The sequence below is a fragment of the Falco naumanni genome, chromosome 5 (genome assembly GCF_017639655.2).
Source record: "Falco naumanni isolate bFalNau1 chromosome 5, bFalNau1.pat, whole genome shotgun sequence".
Classification (NCBI taxonomy): Eukaryota; Metazoa; Chordata; class Aves; order Falconiformes; family Falconidae; genus Falco; species Falco naumanni.
The window spans coordinates 44,882,913-44,903,399 of NC_054058.1; the positions used below are offsets into that span (position 1 = coordinate 44,882,913).

At 42.0% G+C, this 20,487-nt stretch overlaps 1 protein-coding gene across 1 annotated transcript in view; it reads left to right on the forward strand.

Moving 5' to 3' along the window:
* Positions 1–20,487, forward strand: part of PLXNC1 (plexin C1) — a 72,262-nt gene that overhangs the window by 41,267 nt on the left and 10,508 nt on the right. The window contains exons 18-24 of the mRNA XM_040594311.1: positions 3,531–3,572; positions 4,067–4,191; positions 4,803–5,001; positions 6,390–6,536; positions 14,011–14,188; positions 15,431–15,534; positions 19,752–19,806. Of these exons, the coding sequence (XP_040450245.1) occupies positions 3,531–3,572; positions 4,067–4,191; positions 4,803–5,001; positions 6,390–6,536; positions 14,011–14,188; positions 15,431–15,534; positions 19,752–19,806 (850 nt within the window). The remainder of the gene's footprint in view (positions 1–3,530; positions 3,573–4,066; positions 4,192–4,802; positions 5,002–6,389; positions 6,537–14,010; positions 14,189–15,430; positions 15,535–19,751; positions 19,807–20,487) is intronic.

A 20,487-nucleotide genomic window follows, 5' to 3' on the forward strand; every position in this document is an offset into this window, starting at 1 on the left:
TCCATGCTATAGCTAATTAAAGCAACAGTCAGGCTAGCTAACATGCTACTAACATCATGACACTTCCTAATTAACTTGTGGGATGAAGAAATGGCTCTAAGGTTGTGCTAACTTTCTGCTCCAAGCTGCTGACAGAAATGGTAAGACCTCGATTCAGAGGAGTGCAGGTCACATGCTTAAAAATTTCATTAATACTTAAGTGCTGTCTGGTTTAGATGTGGATATTTTCATTGTTCTTTGGAGCAGTTTGTGCCACTGCATCAGAGGACCGAAGAGGCCTTTTTTCAAATGTTTTACTTCTCTTGCTGTTGGGGTTTTTTTTTGCATATGTAGCACATTACAATGCTGATAAGTGCATTTGCCACAGCTTTCAAAATTTTATCATGATGTTAAGCAATGCTTACCGACATTTACTAATTGGTAGAAGCTGTGATCTCAGCTGGTGATATTTTGCTGTGTAACTGTCACCAATAAGTAGAAAACTTTGGTTAGTGCTGTGGTTTTGTAGGGTATAGCTGGTATGTATGCGAACTACCCACTAGTCTTCATGTATTACTCATCAGTGCTGTGGTCCCATCCTGCAGTCTTATCTGCACACTGCATCGCTTTATTGCCATGTGCGATTCCACTAAAAGCTCATTGTGATAAAGTTAAACATGTGATAGTGCAGAATGAGGGTCTTTTTACGTACACCACCAAATACCAGATACTAAGGTAGACTAATATTTAACAATTACGTATGCATAGTCTTTGTACGCTTTGAGTCCAGCTCTCACACCAAAGGAAACTGGGAATATCTCTTCTGATACTGCTGGGATGCCCCCAGTGTAATTTTTATGGGGTCACTAGGAGGTTTGAAGGATTTGGACCAAGGAAACGTTACTTTGTGTATCTCTTTTCTTTCAGTTTAATTTGTTGCCAGGCATATTAGAATTAAAATAGTGGTTATTTTTAGGAATGCATCTTTTACTAGTGGTAGTCTCCTGTCAAAACAGTAACAATCTGTAGAAGCTGTCTGGGTGGAAATGCTTTGCTTTATGCAAATGAAAAGGAAAGGAAAAAAGACATGAAGTCTGCCACTCCATTGCATTATGTGAGGTCAGAAAGGGAAGGGCTCCTGTTTTGCCTTGGCGAGACTCATGCTGCTGCATCCTGGAAACGATTCCAATTAGATCTTATCTCAGTGTGAAATACTGATACCACAAAGGTAAACTTGCCACTATTAGCTCTCTGCAGACATGCAGTGTCAGTCAGGCAAGTTATTTAATGTATTGTGTACCGATTTTTCCTGCTAAGTACTTATCGTTTACATTACCAGAGTGTCCAAACATGCCTTGTGCTTTATGAATGTGGTAGGAGAGCAGTGCTCTACTAAACAAATATTGCTGGTGAACAGAAAAGGTGATGGGGTAGTAGATTGCAACCGAGTGTCAGAAGGGTCAAAGTGACAAACCACCACTTCCCTCACTAACCTCATGTGTTTGAATGATGCCTGTATTGTACTCTTTCTGCCTTCCAGTGTGTTCAATGTTCAGTGAGCTTTGTCTCTTCTAACCTAAGCTGTTTAAACATGGACATCAAAGCTGTTCACTGAGCATCTTCTGTAGTCAGTGCAGAGACAGGCAGCTCAAGAAAGCGATCCATCCCACTCGTCTGAGAATCTGTCTCAGGATGGGATGAGTTGCTTAAGGATACCTGAATCAGATACCTGAAATGAAGAGTGATAGACCCCATCTCATTTTGAGCTTCTCACTTCCTGCTGCTTCAATTTTTTTTATATTTAATCTGGCTTGATAGCTTTTGTTTTGTGCTTAATGCTTGTAGGTTTTTAGATGGATATTACATCTGTTCTTAAAATATTCCTTCTGTTCAGCCTGTTTTTTTGCTTTACTTGTTCAATTTAGATTTTTTCTGTTTTCCCTCAATTTCCCACATTGTTTGGTTTGATGCTACCATACTTGTTCCCTGTTCACAAGCATTTTTAACCTTTAACGTGGTTTTGATTGTTTCATTCTGTGTGTGTGTGTTTTATTGGTAGATGGTGTTAGGGGGGGCTGAAAAAGTTCTGGAAAAATGGGAATAGCCAATGGAGGAAGAGGAAGAAGAATATGGTAGGGGAGAAGAGAACAGGAGTCATGAGGAAAAGGAGGGATGAAAAATCAAATAGGTAGATGAAAAATTAGATGTGAGCTGGCAATGTGCACTTGCAGCCTAGAAAGCTGATCATATCCTGGGCTGCATAAAAAGAAGCCTGGCCAGCAGGCTGGGGGAGGTGATCCTCCCTCCCTACTCTGCTCTCACAAGAGTGTCTCCAGCATAAGAAGGACATGGACCTGTTGAAGTGAGTCCAGAGGAGGGCCATGAAAATGGTTGGAGGGCTGGGATACCACTCCTGTGAAGAAAGCCTGAGTGAGCTGAGATTGTTCAGCTTGGAGAAGAGGAGGCTCTGAAGAGATATTATTGCAGCCTTTCAATATAAAGCAAGCTTATAAGAAAGACAGAGGCAGACTTTTTACCAGGGCCTGTAGTGACAGAACAAGGGGCAATGGTTTTAAACTGAAAGAGGATAGATTTAGATCGGACATAAGGAAGACATTCTTTACAATGAAGGTGGTGAGACACTGGAACATGTTGCCCAGAGAAGCTGTGGATGCCCCATCCCTGGAAGTGTTCAAGGTCAGGTTGGATGGAACTTTGAGCAACCTGATCTAGTGGAAGGTGTCCTGTCCATGGCAAGGGGGCTGGAACTAGATGATCTTTGAAGGTCCCTTCCAACCTAAACAATTCTGTGATTCTATGATTCTGTAAGGAAACTAGGGGCTGCCAGCATCACAGATAGAGCAGATGACTGTTAGGAGTGTGAATTTGTTGCTCAAGGGTGCTGCTTTGGGAACATGCAGCTGTGTTGGGACCTTACAGGCTGTTAGAATCAGACAAGAGGCATTGACAAGGTATTGGAGAACTGGGGGCTTCCCTTTGTTGTGAGAGCTTTTGCTAGGACTGGATGTGTGGTGGCACCTGTGCCTCTCTGGAGACTGACAGCATGGACCTCCTGGAGAGCTCATTAGTGAACATTCATGAAGTGCCTTGAAATGAATGGAGGCAGATGAACTTGAGTGTCACTCTGTTACAGAAACCCTGTATACGGAAGGCTATCATTGCTGCCCTAGAAGGATGCAGCCTACAGCACCCCTCACACGCCAGCACATTTGCAGATGAGGGTGATGAACAGCTTTTCCTGCGGACCGATAGTTGACTGCTGTGCTAGTGCAGCTCAGCAGCACAGAGTAACACACAGAGCAGCACTGAAGTCAGTACCAGCTCATCTTTGAGAGTTCACTTTTCAGGGAACCTTGGCAGCACCTTATTGTGTAGAGTTTTTATATTGTAGCTGTGTTAGAAAACAGCATTTGCATTGTTTTATTTCAAGTTGTATGCCATCAGGAACGTGCTTGGCATGTTTAACATACATGTGTTAGAAATTTTTGGTATGCTTAAGAATGATAAATATCACCTGTCTTATATTTTAGTCAGGAGGCTTTGCATCCATCTTCAGTGAAGACATGCCACAGGTAAGTTGATGTAGTGTGATATGCCTTATTTAACAAACAGTTTTTCAAGAGTAATTGTATCCCTTATCTCAGTGTTGTTCTAGAACACATTGGATTGCATTTTCAGTGTGTTCCCTTTCCCCCATGAGGAAGGTTACGTGGATTTATGTATAAAAAGAATTTGGTATGTAAGATGCTGTTACCCAATGTATATTATGATTTATTTAAATGAAATAAACAGAATCTAGTGATGGAAAATGACAGGCAAACTTAGCTATTGGCATTACTTTATGTATATGACAGAAAATGTGTGCTCTGCCTGTGTGTACTCTGTGTTGCACAGAAATGCAACTGTATCTTTGGTAAAATCCTGAGACCCGTGAAGTAAATGCAAAATTCCCACTGATTTGAATGAAGCCAGGTTCTTATCCCATATGTTGCTTACCATTTTTCTGAGCATTAAGAATCCATCATAGCCAAACTACAGTTTGCTTATTTTTGTTTAACTATTCCAGAGCAGAGACCAAACAAGCAAGGACGAAAGCTTCAACATGTTGCATGCTTTAATTTGTAACAAGAACTTTCTTGTTACTCTCATTCACACCCTTGAAAAGCAGAAAAATTTCTCTGTGAAAGACAGGTATAGTATGATTATGCTTATCATCTTCAAGACAAAGAATTAGCAGGAAAAAACAACATGGATTGTAGCGCACAAATGTAATTTCTGTTTCTTGCAAAACACGCTTGCATTACCCCAGAGCATTTTTCCATCTTCTCCATCTGCACACAATGAGGAAGAAAAAATATTGCCATTAAAAAAAGCCATTAAAGAGAAATCAGAATGTTTGCACATGTAAACAAAAAGGCAGAGGAGCAGGAAAACTCACTTCAAAACTGTAAACACTTCCTGCAGTTAGATCAACAGTTCTACAGTTTAGAAGTGTTCTGTCACTGAAGCAGGTGTTGTTCTGCAGAATTAAATCTAGAGACACAAATTCTGTGTTTAAAAAATAATCACAAGAGCAGATGGACTTCAATATTTTATATTTTTGTACAGATCAGTGGACATTTTCTGTACCTGTGGAGGGAGAACTTAAGATATGAACTGCACTAAAGTGTATTTCATTTGTTAAAGATGACTGGGGAGAGAAATTCCAAATACTATAGCATTCTTCCCTCCTGCCCCCTTCTTTTTCCTTTTTTTTTTCTTCCTTTTATTTTTTTTTGTTTGTTTGTTTGTTTGTTTAACAGGTGCTTGTTTGCATCCTTCTTGACTATTGCACTACAAACTAAGCTAGTTTATTTAACCCATATTTTGGAAGTGTTGACAAAGGACTTGATGGAGCAATCAAGCAATGTACAGCCTAAGCTCCTGCTCAGGCGAACAGAATCTGTGGTAGAAAAACTGCTGACAAACTGGATGTCTGTCTGCCTTTCTGGATTTCTTCGGGTACGTGTACATCTTGTTACTATGTAAGATATGCAAAGAACTGTTTTAACTGATTTCTTCCATAGGAATTGTTAGAGGGATCAGTTAGTTTAAAGCATTCAATTTAACATTATTAATGTGTTCTCTTCTAGTTTAGATGACTTAGCTAGCTGTCATCAATGGGATGTAGGAAAAGAGCACGTATGTAAGCGATGATCACGTCCTTTATTTGGCTGAGATTTGGGTAGTTTTGCAGTTCAAGCATATTCTTTTCTCGTGTTAGACATTTCATCTCCAGGAGATGTATTCTGGTCATACTAAAAGACTGACATGCTTGTTTAAGTACAGCTGTACCTTTCTGTGCAAGCTCTTGGAAAGCTACCACGTAATGGAAATGTAAGGAATACCATCTTTTGGAAAACTAAACTTCTTTCCACACTTTTTAACCTCCAAACAGCCTGCAGATTTTAAGAACTAAATGACTTCAAGTGGAAACAAAATAAGCATTTTCTTTCATTTTGCTGTTTATTTTATTCCACTTCATAGCACTTCGTTCTTGGTTTCAGTGCTTGGTTATGCTTCCTGTTTCTCTTACCAGTGTGATGGTATTGTACTGTTGGTATCACTCATATCAGTTCTTGCATTAATATAGCAGCAGAATTGTTTGAGGCTTAGCAGCTCACACCAGTTTCCTGAAACCCCAGGAGAAAGCCAAGGAACTGTCAGAGATCTGTTCTCGGTACACCAGTCATCTTTACAGAGCTGTGCTAGTGAGATGCCTTAGCCAGGCTGCAGGAATGGTGTCATGTGGAAACAAAGATCCATCCTTCCTTTCTCAGGTACTTCCCTGAAGCCTGCAGTTCAGGCAGGAGAGGGAAGCCCCAGGTTCATTCCCTCTTTTGCTAATACACCAGTCTACGTCCCACGACCTTGCTCCCAAGGCTTTTTTTCAGGGACAGCAAGGGGAGACACCAAGTCAAAAGGAAACCAGTTGTTAGCTTGTTTTCTCACAGGACTGAAAAAGGTTGAAATAGCTGAAGTATGTGTGTGAACACATGCACATCTCGCCCCCCACCCACTCTCTGGTGGAACTAGGAAGCATCTGCCAGGTGGAGTAGGAGCAGCTTGTCTGTAGTGTGCTTGTGCACAGCAAGGGGCTGTGAGCTGTCTTGCCACACACTCCAGCTGTCCCTTGCTATTTGCATGAGACTTTCACATGAAAAGCAAAGGATGGGGTTTAAACAAATAACTAGATAAATCGGCTCAGAGGGATTTTCTTTTCTAATTGCAAGATAGCAAGTCAGTTAAAAGGAAATAATTTGTTACACTTGATATTTTTCTCTCATTATTCGTGCCCATTTAATTATTGCAAAAATAAACATGTTCCTTGCATTTGTTTCATGTCCTAGGAGACGATTGGTGAACCTTTCTATTTGCTAGTGACAACCCTCAATCAGAGGATAAACAAAGGCCCTGTTGACGCGATAACTTGCAAAGCCCTGTACACGCTTAACGAAGACTGGCTGCTGTGGCAAGTGTCTGAGTTCAAAACAGTGGTATGTTTGCCAGTTTGTGTTCCCTCCAAACATGGACAACTACCGCATTTTGTCTTTTTCTAGGAAGCTAAATTAAGGTTCTTGGATGCTAAGGTGATGGTTAAGTACCCCGAAAATACAATTGTTATTGCTGACAAAATTTCAAAACGCAACAGAGTTTAACTAGCTAGTGTTTCACCAATACACATTTCAGAAATAGCACTCACTCGTGGCTTCACAGCATGCCTTAATCGCCAACGGTTAGGTTTAATGAAGTCTCAGGGTATTAAAATTCCTTCTTATTTTAAAGTGTACTACAAAAATATAAACATGTGCTTAGAATTTAAACTAAATTACACTTTTCCAATGAATGAAAGAATGGAATGCTGAGGTTTTATTTTTCTATTGTGTTTACTTGTGGCTAATCTTCAGGCAGCAATCATTTGCTGTGTGTTTCCATGTTACTAGCTCTAAATTAGCAAGGTTAATGTGGTGGATTTAAATTAGTTGCATGGTTAAAAACAAGGTGTCTGGGAAGCCAAGCTAAATTTCTGAACTTTAGCATAGATTTCTTGCCTTCTCAAAGCAATTACAAAGCGCTTTCTCTTTTCCAGTTACACCCAGAATTCTTTTAAAGCTGGAATTCTTTTACTGATTGTCATTCTGACACTGAGGGGAGGAGGGTAGCAAGGATTATTGTACTTTGGAGCATGTAAAAATTGTGGCTTTTTGAGTAGAAGGTCTGAAAAAGGGTTTCAGAATAACCTGAGCACTTTTTTTCCAGAATTTCCAGATTTTGAGCCTGAGAACTTAAAAATCTGTGTTTCCAGTCATTTCCATAGCTTCCTTGCTTCTTAACTCCTGGCTTCCTGTTAGAGTTACCAGACATACTTAGGAGTATGAGAAGCGTGACTGAATAGCGAGCTTCAGAGCTTGGGAGCAGAAACTGCCATGGCAGGGACACTGCAGGTGCTGGTGGCTTTGGAGGAGAATTCAGTACTTTTCAGAGCCCATATTCTGAGCCTCAGGTAGGGCTGGAGCTTCTAGGTCTGTCCACCTTCCATTTCTGCAGCAAGAACCTGGAGGTCCTAAGATGCCATATACTGGAGCAGACTATGTGACCTTGAAAATTTTGGCTGGTCAGTAACCCATTGGACTTAGCTCACTGGGTCACATAGGAAGCTCACTGAAATGACAACCTTTCTGTGAAACATTTCTGAATTGTTATTTCCTGCCAAAAGCTCTTGGACTGACAAATTTATAGGCAGATCTTCTTATAGCTGTTTACAAAGCTGTTGTTGGAAGCTTCATTTGAAGGTACTTCAAGCTAAGTTACCACAATGTGCATTTGGAAAGGAAGTTTGTGACTAAAAATTAAATGCATAATATTGTATCTTTGGTTTCCTTGTTTGTGCGCTGCGTTCTGGCATGCATTTGGGATCCAGGGTAAGTTTAAATATATCACTATATATAGCCATAGCATACAAACCCCAGTAGTTATGCAGAGCAACAATTTTCAAGCGAGCTCAATATGCTTGTTCCTAGTAGACTGCGCAGGAACATCTGGTCCTGTGGAATTGATTGACTTTTCTTATTTATAGCACAAATTCAAACTGAGAGCACCTTGGGGGGGATAGCTGATGCTGAACCACTGTACACTGCCTTAAATACTTTCCCTAGTGCTACTTCTATGCATACAGTTGCTGATAAGGTCTTGTGGGCAGCCTGCAGTGGAGAGAGGGGAAGCGGTCTGAAGGACTCGGTATCAGTGGGGAAGGCTGGCTGCAGATGGGTGAGGAAGTGAGAGAGCAGAGAGCCTTTCTTGAACATTGTTTGCTGCCTTTGTGCTTTGTATTCCTGCTTTTTAGTAGGAGAGAATGATACTGTTCCAGGGTTAGTTAGTAAGTCAGCTTTCCCCACTAAGGTCCAGTAGGGTATTGGACTTGGCTGAAAGTGGCTGAATGTTGCCTTTAAAACTGTCAGAAAAGGGGAGAGGATCCTGCAGTAAAATTATAGAGATGAAGCCCAAGGACTCTGGTTCTGGCTGGACAGGGAAACAGTTTTGTTCGGTGTTCAGTCTAAGATTTATGCTAGAAACTAGAACTCAGCTGTGAAAGAGATTTAGGTGGAACAGTGAAGCTTTCTGGGCTGGGGAAGCAGGCCAGCTGTGCACATTTTCTCTTCAAGAATAGCATTTAACAGGATGCTCAAGTGGAAGGAGTCAGCTTTTCTCCTCTCACTAACACCACTCGCGTGCACTGCAATGAAATGCAGGACCTTTGAGCATACCAACAGGAAACCAAGTATTTTCTCCTTTCTTTGGAAGAAAATTTCTCCCTAAAGGATTGCAGGTTTTGGTTTTTAGATGGAATTAATTCTGAGCTGAATTTTCAAATGCATTTGCACATTTGCTCACTGCAGTTACGTTCTGAGTCTTGCAGTATTTTGTTGGTATTTTATTTTGGCCCTTTCCACAGCCCTACAATAGCAGTACATTAAAACCTACCTGTCCAGAGCAAAGTATAAAAACACAGCCAAAAAGAGAGTGACAGAAAGATACTGAAGCACATCTGCAGGCACTCAGTGTCCAGGTTTTTAAGTTGTGTAGCCACTTGAAGATGCAGAGATGCATCTGGTAAGGAGTTTAACTCTCAAAATAGTGGCAGGGCGCAAAGAAGGGTGTAGGCATTCTGCATGCAAATATCTCCTTTCAGGATCGGGAGTCGGTTCTAAGCCAATAAAAGCAGAATACAGACAGGCTCAAAAAAATCAAGGGGGGTTCCACCGGTTCTCTCCTAAACACACCACTATGCAGGTAAACTCTTGGGGCAGGACAATGAAGATGCACCGAGCAGAGAGCAAGAAGGAAGGACAAGACAGATTTTCTAAAATTCAGGCCATTTGTAACAGGTCAAAAAGAGAACTAAGAAATATGTTGGTTTTGAATTGTGTTAGAGCTGGCCCTTGGCTGGGCCCCATGCCTTTTTTAAAAAGGCTACAGACCTTGGAACCAGCCAGCCCCCTACTGTTAGCCCTCTCTGCTGGAAAGGGTCAGATATTGAACGGAGATGAGCTGCTGAAGTAAATACTCAAGCAGAGGAATTGAAGGAAAGATGCTTCTAAAAGCACTGGTCCAGTATGAGCTGAAGAGCTGTGTGGTTTCACACTGTGCTTATATTTGGGTATTGAGAAATAAAACTGCCTTGAAAGAGACTTGCATGTGTTGTGGAGCCTTTTCACAGGCTGGGGAAGCAAGTCTGCTTTCTCACAGGCAGACAAGCAGCTGCACCCCTCAGTGAATAATTTGCTCAATGACTGATGAAGCAGCGCAGCGCACAGCTGAGTGTTAGCATTTCACTGAAGTGTTTCATTTTAAATAGAAAAGCTACACAATGTCAGCCTAGCATGGGAGAAGTTCTTGGTGGAATCTCTCCTGTGGAAAACCAGGGGACTTCTTCCTGTGGTAGACTTGGTGCTCCAGCATTCTTTTGAATAGTCACTGCTTATTTTAAAAGAGAGGATTTGGGCTGTTGAATTCTTTGCTGAAATGAGTTTGCATTTTGAGATGGGAAGAAATTATCTAATGCACCTGTTCAGCCAACTGCTTTTTATTGACAGTGAAGCAAAGCCAAGTGGTGGAAGGTTGTTCAAAGTGTCCAACTGCTTTATGAGTTAAAGAAGGGTGTTAAAAGAAGTGGGAGGGCTGCAAGGGAGTAGAGCAGCGAAAGGGAACCCAATTTCCTAATAATACCCATGCTTGTGGTATTATTAGGCACACTTTGTGAGAGATAAGGAAGCTATAAGAGCATGTGACATACGGGGATTTTTGTCAGCAAAAGAAGATGCAACAGCCCTCTCTAGGAAGCAAGCAGGGCAGATGTTGGCTGCAGGAGAGTCTTCTGAATTAGGTACAGATTGAGTACCGTTGTAGCATCGAGAGTAGAACCCTTGCTTTGCATAGTGCCCATCTAGCCTAAATTTAACTCCTGTAACATTTTCGGTGCCAATTTGTTAGCTGTTCTATAACCTCTTCATGGGTAACTGTTCTGGCTGCTACAGAAGGATCATACAATCACTATGTTTTTTCCTGTTTGTTGTATTTCATAGTCTGGGTGACAGGAGTGTAGGTCTAGGGCAGTTTTGTTGCACTGTACATCATGGTGCTGGCTCCTTTACATAAATTCTCTTAATTTCTAGCAGTCAAAAGTTTTTCTTGTTTTTTCAGTCAGTGTGTTAAATGGAAATACACTTTGTTCAGATGCATAGCTGAATAGAGAACGGAGTAATGAGTAAGAACCCTTGAATATCCCAGATGATTTTTCTTTACTTCTAAGAAAATACGGCATTATCACATTTACTTATTAAACCACATGACATTTATCTGCTATGGTTATTAATAGCTTTACTAAGTAATTCATTGTTGGAAATTCATTTTCAAGAAAACTGCAAAACTAAAGAATCATCTATAAACATTGTCTTCAAATGTCATTATTTCTGTCACTGCATGAGTGAAAAAAAAATGTTTTTAAAATTTGTTCCTTTCTTTTAGCTAGGTACCAAACTGGTTCCTATACAAGTAGTTGCAGGTACTTGCCTTGTTCTCCTTCAGTAGCCTTTAACAATTCTTGCAACCTTTGTTAAGCCTTTGCTGAAGAGCACTGTGACTTTGTGTTGCTAATCACTAACATCTAGTGCACAAAGTCTCAACTCTAGACATTACTAGGCTGAACCATGTCCTGTAATTTTCTCCTGAATCTTTCCCTAAGTTAACTTGTATTTCTGTTTACTTTGTAAAGTGAGAAAGCTTAGAAAAGGGCCTGATAATGTTTCCTTGTGCCTTCCATGTATCCTCCTGTGATTTCTCTTAAATGTTTTCTGACCTTCAGAGCTGATCATAAAAGGGCTTTCATAATTTTACAGTCCTTTCTGATCCTTTTTCCAGTTCTACACTTTGTGTCTAAATGCAGTGATTGTGACTGTCAGATTCTGATTAATGGTTTCTAAAGCCAGGGATCGTGCTGTCAGACAGGTTGAATCTGATTTATGAGGACTTCAGCTGCAGAAGGAAGACTTAATAATAATTGGCTTTCCTAGCTCCCCATCAATTGCTTCATCACTTAAGATTAACTTCTGCAGGAAATCTTATCAGCAAAACTGTCTGGCTCACTTGGTTTAGATTTTTATGCATTTCAATATTTCTTCCCATCTGACCACCTTTGAGTCGTAAAGTGTTGTTATTATCCTCACTTTGTGGATACTGTCAATTAAGGAGTCCATAAATTACTTGTATTCCACCTACATAAAGGACTGCTGCTCTCTTTTTACAGTCCTGTCATCCTGCAATGAGTTGAGCGCGCAGGGATGGGAGAGCTCTCACATGCTAATAACTGAAGAGTCTGCACATTTATGTGTGATCCGTGTGAGACCATGTGCTGAAAAGGGAATGCAGCAGAGAAAAAGACAGTTTCTCCTGATGGTCTGAAAGGAAGAGAAAATAAAGGAATCAGGAATGTGAATATTGCAGTGTAGGAATAATGTTAGGAGGAAAGGTTCAAGTAAAGGAAGGGATGCTTCCAAGGATGTAAAGACAAATCAACGTTAGTTAAAGTGTGACTAGCTACTCCACAAAGATCAGTCTGGAGACTAGAAGAGACAAAGTCTGATTAAAATGAGTTTTCCAAAGTCAAAATACAGTTAGTCCCTGTCCATATTTTTATCCTACAAGACCACGACCTCAGGGCAGTCAAAGTCAAGGACAGGACTGCTGTCTGTTCAGCGGGTCTGTGGGCCTAACCAAGCATGACTCCCTCATTCCTGTGCCAATATATTTTTTACTAATTTTCTGCATGAAATCCCAACCTGAGGCATGGCGTTCAGTCTGCTTCTCCTTCTGTAGGCACCATTCCCACATACCCTCCTCTTCTGTTCTGTCTGTCCTTTCCATGGACTCATTTTCCTCACAATTAAACATCTTGGTGTCCTGATTAAGTTATTCTCAGTTACTTCAGTTATATTGTAGCCTAGTTAAATCCTGATCTTCATAGTCTCGCAACCCTGTTTTTAATAATCCTTTTGCTTCTGTAGAAACATTGTCTCATTGAACTACTTTTTTTCACCACCAGTGTGTTATAATTCCCATTCTTGCTGGGTAATAAAGCAGAAAACAGCATTCTACAACTATTAAATACATTTGTTATTAAATAGTAGTTATTAAACAATAGCTACCCATTTTTCTAAGAAGAGGGAAAAGTTGTCCTTGCAGCGACCTGGACGGAAGTTCTTTCCTTCATGTGACAGCAGGGGGAAAAAATTTTTAGTTGCTTCCTCTCTTCACAGTCACTCCTTCACTGAGTCTCACCTGCGGTCCTCTCATTTCAATCAAAAGATATGTATTATATCAGAGATGTCCAACAGCCAGAACAGTTTGAGTATGTAGATTTTCCTGCACCACTTACAGTAAAGTGCCGGCACCTGAAACACTTGTTTTAATTCTGCCCCAAGACATCCCTAGCAGAACATCTGTACCTGTGTAGCTGAACAGTGATTTCTCTGCGTGGAGCAGGCTGTGGCACTGGAAGCGATTGCTGTTATCACTCAGCACTAGCAATTCTGTGCTCATCCCTTTTCCCCTGCCTTTTGGCAGTTGATCTGCCTGACCTGACCAGAAATATGACTTGACTGAAATTCTCTGGAGATGGTCACCCAGTCTCATTGGCACCTCCCTCTAGCCTGCACTCACCTTGCGCGCAGCCTAGCAGCTGAGTTGTGCCCCAGCTAAGAGGGAGCTAAAGGGCAGGGGTGTTGTGACTGGACAGGTTGTATGGGTGTTTGACCTGGATTAATAAGGGATAGAATAAATCACGCTTTTCTGTGCAGATCTGGACCACTTTGGATTCTGTCTGCTGCAACATGCTTTTGCTTTCCACTGCTTCTGCAGCAGCCCTGTCTCTGCTGCCTCTGGAGACACAGCTGTATGCAGACAGGCGCTGACGTCTCCAGGGGAGGTGTATTTTTTTCTATGGTATAAGGCACTCAGCATGATCTGCTGGTGTAAATAGGCATTTTAACACTACTTCCTATCCACTCAAAATCGGTCATGCTTACCATGACAACTTACTTAGCAACCTTATCAGATCTCTAGTCGCTTACAGTTTTGCTTTTAAGGCATTCATTTTAAATAAATGATGCACTTTTTTTTTAGAACATGCATTGTAATTTTTCCTAGTGTCCTGTCTTTTTTTAGTAATTCGCTATATAGATTTGCACAAAAAGAGAGTACAAAATACACTTTTGGAAATATATAGCTATATATCTTTGATTCTTCAGACACAAGGATTTCTGAATGCTTCATTGTGTAATTCCTTCAAATAATCTTTATTTGAAATTGCTTTAGTAATAAATATGCTGAAAATCTCTCAGGTTTGCTGTCAGGAGTTTGTAAATTTCCCATGCCAGGTATTCCCTGTAAGTCAGAATAACGTGTTTCTTTCCCCAGACAGTGAACGTTATCTTTGAAAAAATCCCAGAAAATGAGAGTGGAGATGCCTGTCAAACTATCCAAGTTAATGTTCTGGACTGCGACACCATAGGCCAAGCCAAGGAGAAGAGCCTTCAGGCTTTCCTTAATAAGAATGGCTTTCTCTATGGTCTTCAGCTGGATGAAATTGGTCTTGGTAAGAGAGTGTCACTCTATTATAGTTTCATGGAATTCACTGGTCTGTGGAGTTTTCTTGTTAGGAATTCCTACCTTTGGCTTTGCTTTTTTTTTTTTTTTTTTTTTTTTTTTTTTCAGTGGTTAGGCAGAACATATCTTTCTAGAAGAAAGATACATTCTAGAAGAAAGAACATAAGGGATTTTAGGGAAATACTAGAGCATTTATGCTACCAGTTAGAGCACTGGAACTGTATCTATAGTGCTTCCGCCTGGACTTCAGCATGCAGTTAACAAACACATATTTATTGAACGTACATAATTTATTTGTTTCTTTTCTGGGTTAAGGTGGCCCATCCACCTAAGTACAGCCAGTTGATAAATTTTGTCAGTGGGTAAGATGAGGTGTCATGATTACCAAGTACTTTAGTCCCTATCTACTATCCCTTCTACCGCCCTTCCTTCCAACAGGCCTACATTTCACTTGATCAGGAGAACCCACAAATATAGTTTATTTACAGCCAGATTAGGTTTATAGAATAGTTTGCATGTGAATCACAAAGATACCTATAATATCTACACATGTAAATAAGGCCATTCCAGCAGATGAGTCGAGCCACCTTTCCTTCTCAGGTCTTCAGGGGCCCAGGGTCAGATAAAAGCCACCATGTAGTTGCCACCATACCGCTTCCCGTGTGATCCAGTAAGAAATCTAACAAACTTTATTTGTATTTGTATTTGTCACCTCCCAGATTTGCCCCCTAAGATGCTGGTATTTCCTCACCTTCTCAGACGCTATGTCAGCAAGTGGTGATAATTTACTTTCATATCTGATGTTTATATCTACTACCAGTGCCTGACCACCCTTCACAAATACTGTGTCAGTCTCGTGCAGCTCGTTTTGGTGATCTCTTAGAAGTGGCTTGTGGAACCTTTCTTCTAGTCTCAATGTGGCCGTAACACCCGGGCACGCTTGTGCAACAGAATAGCTAGATTAGGTGAAAGCACCTCTAAGAACTCCAACACAAAGTGAAGCACCAGTAGCCTGCAGTAGTGGAAGCCACCCAAACTGTCACCTCAGAAAAAGAATCTGTAGCGTGGGGAGTGCAAAATGACTCATATGACCTAGCACAAGGACAGAGAGAAACAGCTCAGTTGGGAGCCACTGGTCTAGAAATAATTAGGTGTTGTTTTTCTTTACAAACATCTGTACAGTAAGAATGCTGTTGGGATGTAATTGTTTTCTGTTGCTGTCATATCGCAGAACTTGTGTCTGAAGAGCAGCAAAGAGAACTGTTAGATATTGATGGCTCCTCAGAGGTGATGGAGGATGGGATAAGGAAGCTAAATACCATTGGTCATTATGAGGTAAGTACAGAAGCCATACTAATGAATCCAGAAGTCTATAGAAGACTATACTGTCCTCATAGAAGTATCTTGATTGACCAAAACCTTGAAGAAAGCACTGAGCGTTATCAACAGAAGGGAAGGAATGTGTGACACACAACTTGCCAATGAGTCATATGTTTTCTGTTACTTTTCAGAGGTTTGCTTGTCGCGGGGTTGCTTGGTTTAAGCATACCAGGTAAACTGTTGTTTCTGTTGAGCGTTTCAGTTAGAACAGCATCTGATTTCCAGCTATGAATGTTGCCTTGAGTCTTTTCTAGTCTCTGCTGCTGAGGTTTTGTTGCACCATGAGCAATTGTTTATCTCTTCCCACCTCATATTTTGATTTTCTGAACAGGCAGTAGTGATATTTGTGAAAGCTCATTGCGAGTCAGAATAGAAAGGACTGATGAGTTTGCTCTCGCTCTTCTCTTCAGACCTCCTGTGTCAGCCTCCTTCCCTTTTTCTCTCTGTTTCTGCTTCCATCAACTGTCACCACTCGTACCCTAAGTTTTCCCCTCCGCTTCCAATTGCAGCTATAAACCAGTCACTTTTAATGTTGCAGTAATTTGTCCATCGTTGCAAAACACACAAGGCTGCAACTGGTCGAAGAGCCCTTCCGGGGTAGCACGCTGCAAAAGCATAGCAAGTAGCATTGCCTGTCTAAGGAGTTTCCACTGACAGTAGTCAGAGTAGAAGGTGAGAGGCTGGGGTACAACGTGCAACAGACGGTTGGCCTTGGGTGATACGGTAGCTCACATTTTGATGCTTACAGATGGATTTGGGAAATGAGGTTAGTATGCTGAGTGCTTTCAGTGAGCTTTCTTCATGCCTTGTTGTTGAATTTGAAAATCTGGCTCTTAACATCATGATCTATTTTTATTTATTTAGAAGTTTTGCTGATGAGTGTAGTCTGTGCCATGCAATGCAGTATGGTGCTGCGAAACCTGAGCCAGCCCTGAACACATTGTTGTCTGCATAAGCAAATACAGTGCGATCCACAGAGAGAAACGAGGACTCCTAGCAGGACTGTTAGTAGCTTGGGCAGAACAAAAAGCTGCTCAGATCTGGCCCAGGCTCATTTGGAGTCACTTTACAGATTTCTGTAGGTGTTTGTTGCGCTCCTTACCTCTTGGGGAGGCAGCAGTGAACCCCGATGCCCTGTGTCTCAAACACGGCTTTTCCTGTGCCTTTTTTGAATCATCTGTAGATTAATGTGGGACTCCCCCCTCTCCACTTGTAAAGATTCGTACATATTAGGACATTGTGGTGTTACACTCGGAGTCTGTGCAGCAAAGGTCAGTGGAGATTTGAGTCCGATTAGGTATTTGAACTTCTCTCTAACGTGACAGTACCCACTCTCTTTACTACAGGCAGCTATTCCAATTCCCTGATTTTACCTGGCAGCTTTTGGCACTTCCTGAGCTCACGGCATGCCATGGCTCCTGGGTGCCGTACCTCATGGCAAACGAGTCTGCTCCAGTTGGTCACTGTCATTCCTGGGTATCATTGTCCCAGCCCTTGTTTTCGTCTGAGGTTTCTGCAGACAGATGCAAGTTAGATTGGAGGCTCAGTTGTTTTTGCAAAGCTGTAACTACACCAATTATAGCTTAGCAGCTGCCTTATGGAAATTGTGCTGGTTGTCTCAGATATTTTAGTTTGCTTTTTCTGACACAAAAATGGACCTTTTAGGCAGAAGCTTAGTGGCATTTTAGGTTGTGGCTTAGTGGCAAGTATCAGCCATTAGCATATCTAGTTTATTTTCTTGTATGCATGTTAATGCAAAAAGGAGTGTAAAGGTGTCTAGTTAGCAAGAAAAAGGAACATTGCATACACAGTGTGAGGGTAGTAGCATTGCCTGAGGAATTCCAACTTACATTTCAACAGTGCCTAGAGTTTTGTGAAAAGTCTGATTTTTTTCTTTTTGTTTGCCAGCCTTAAATGCTAGAAAGTAACCAGATTTTTGAAACTGGGAAGTACCATCAAATATTTTTAAGGTACTGGAGGATGAGGGTTGTGTTGCAAAGGTCCCAGAAGACCTGGTCATTCTTGAAAAAGCAGACATAGTTTCTACACTGGTTTTGAAAATGCACAAGTAGAGGATGTTTGCATTTCTTGTGGTGTTTCTGAACGTGAAAAAAGTCGCTGTTTCTAGACTTTCATGTGTGTCTGATTTGTGTGCTCCTTTTGCTCTAATTTTTTGCTCCTGGTAGGGTTATTGATGTGATTTCTTATGAGGTCTGCAGTATTGTTTGCATGAGAATAATGAGAAGCCTTGACAAGAAAGTTGCTGGTTATCATGATGTCCTGGTTCCCACATAAGAAGAGAGCTAGAGAACCGCTTTCAGGTCCGCTGTCCAGTCACAGATCTCCAATTTCTCAACCTGTAGCAGCATTGCATATTCCAGGATCAAGCACGGCCCCAGAGAGTAAATCTGAATGAGTGATCCAGGGAGCTCACTGCCAAGAACTGGATTATAGGGAGGACAGGAGGCCTGGAGAACAGGAAAGATACATAGAGCCACTCTGCTACATCTTATGTTTTGCAAAGTAGCTTGTACTCCATGTTGTGTGGATCTGAACAGATCTCCACTCTCTCTGTTTGTGCCCCTCAGTAACGCACCTGACAAAGTAAAGATGTTTTGAGGTGCCCGTGGGAGCAGCCCACCATGAAAAGCGGTTTAGGCATCAGGACACAAAAAGAAGGGCTTACTTTTATTGTTATTGGATCATAATGAAAGAAACAGGAGGTATGGCTGCTGCAGTAACGATAAAGCAGGGAAAGCGTATTCCACTCAATGCTAAAAGCACAATTTGTCCCAGAAATAAAACCTGAAGTGGGGGCTTGGATTATGACTGCACTGCACCAATACTTCCAGTTCCTGGCAGGAAGCAGGGTTCTGCCTCCGAGCTCTGCCCATCTCCCTCAGGACAGGAGGCAACAGATTCCAGCACTGAGCTGTGCTCCTGCTTCTTGGAGAAGGAGCGGAGGCAGCGTATAGCCCACACTGCTCTGGGAGCGTGTCAGCTGCTGGGTAGTGCTGTTCTGGTTTACTTATCTCGGGGGCCAAGGAGGAGGACTGTCTGTGTCACCTCACAAGCTAGCCTTAGAGCGTATTCCCACTTGTAGGTTTTAAAGTGCTCTGTGTTACCTGAAAGAGCTCTGGAACACTGTATGACAAATGGAAACCCTGCAAAAAATCGTACTTATAAAATAGATCGTATTTACTTTCCAGGAGCAAGTGCAAGTGCAGATTTCTTTGGCGCAAGACACAGCTTTTGATAGAGTATCTTAATGTTTAAACTGGTTTCTCACACCAGGCTGGCTGCCAAGGTTTAAAAAACACTTAAATTATTTTGGCAGAGATCCCTTCCTAGAACTGGCCAGTTGTTTTTGTAATTATAGAGGGAAGTACACTAGCACTTGGCAAGACCCAGTATTTGACAGCAGAGCAGTGGTGTAGTTCTCAGTGGGAACCTTTTTTCAGTTACTCTTTGACAATAAAAGCATGACTTGCCAGTTTCTTTTAAAGATAATAGTTACCATCCCCCGGCAGCACTATAAATTCAGGGAAGGCGGGGGTTGTTTTTTTCCTAGAAATCCCAAGGTAGCTAGATATGGATCTTGACTTTACAGTTCACAGGGTGTAAATATTTTGCTAAGTTTGAAAATAGTTCTTGGGAGCACCAGGCTAGGCCCTCAACATGTCCCCGCTGTAGGGCATGAGGGGAATGGACTGAGCTCAAAGAAAGGCAGCCAGAAGAGAAACCATCCTGGTTTTCCCCTCCCTGCCTCAGCTTCCTCTAAGATCCTATTGCGCTGGAGCCAGGGAACTCAGCCTGGGCAGTCTGTAGAAAGATGGGTTGCAAGAAGCGGCACAAAGCAGTACATGGAAATGAAAATGTCCAAATAGGAGCTGAACTAGAAAAATCAAAGAAAGGGAAAGGTCTTAAAGACTGGTTTGCAGAAGAACTGCCATCCCACCTTTCCAGGTAAGGCTAACAAACCGCAGCTGCTGCCCGTGCCTGAAAGCCCAGCCCTGGCTGTGGGCTGACAGCCGCGCACGCCGTGGTGAGGATGAGGCGGGCTGGCGTGCTCCTTCACCACCACGGGCTTAAAGACAGGAGAAATGAAACTGAGGGGTTTGTGAATTCTAAACACTTTTGTCTCAGCATGATATGTTTGGGTTTGCTTTCAGATTTCAAATGGAGCGACCGTAAAAGTCTTTAAAAAGAAGGCAAACACCCGATCAGGTAACAAAGGAGCTGCAACCTATTTAACCTTTTGTGGGGAATGAGCTGGGAATGCAGAGAGCTGAGCTATGACAGGTTGTATCCTGGTCAATAGGAGGTCAGAAAAATTGACACTTTGATATGATTGAGCCAAACGAAGAGTCGTGTTACCCTGGCTCTGGGCCTCTGGTAGGCATAGTGGGCCTAGGAGGAGGGAAGAAGGCAAAGGAAGGAAGGACAGAAGGACTTACAGTCCTCGGCATATGAGTGCTTAAAGATACGGGCTCATAGGCAGGAAAGCCCAGGCGACACAAAGCAGTGACTGGTGGGACCAACACAGGGAACATGCCTCGCTCTGGTGCCCAGTGCTGTGCATCACAGACGTAGTGGTGCGCTGTCCAGACACAGGCGTAACAAAAAAAGTGTAGTTTGGGATTTATTTTTTTTTATTCTCTTGGCTGTGTTTCTGAAAGCTTTCTTTGGGCTGTCTCAACAGCAGGTCAGGAATTAAAAGGTGCTTACAAGGGGTCAGTGCATCTCATCTACCCCTGCAATCAGGTTGCTCTATCCCAGCTGGTGGCTTGGGGAAGGTGGACTTTCTGTAGCCCCTGGGGAGAAACAGACACTCCTAGCATGTGGTCCTCGCTGTCAAAGTCGACATCAAGAGTTAGGAGAGATGCATCCCTGAGGTGCAAGTCACTG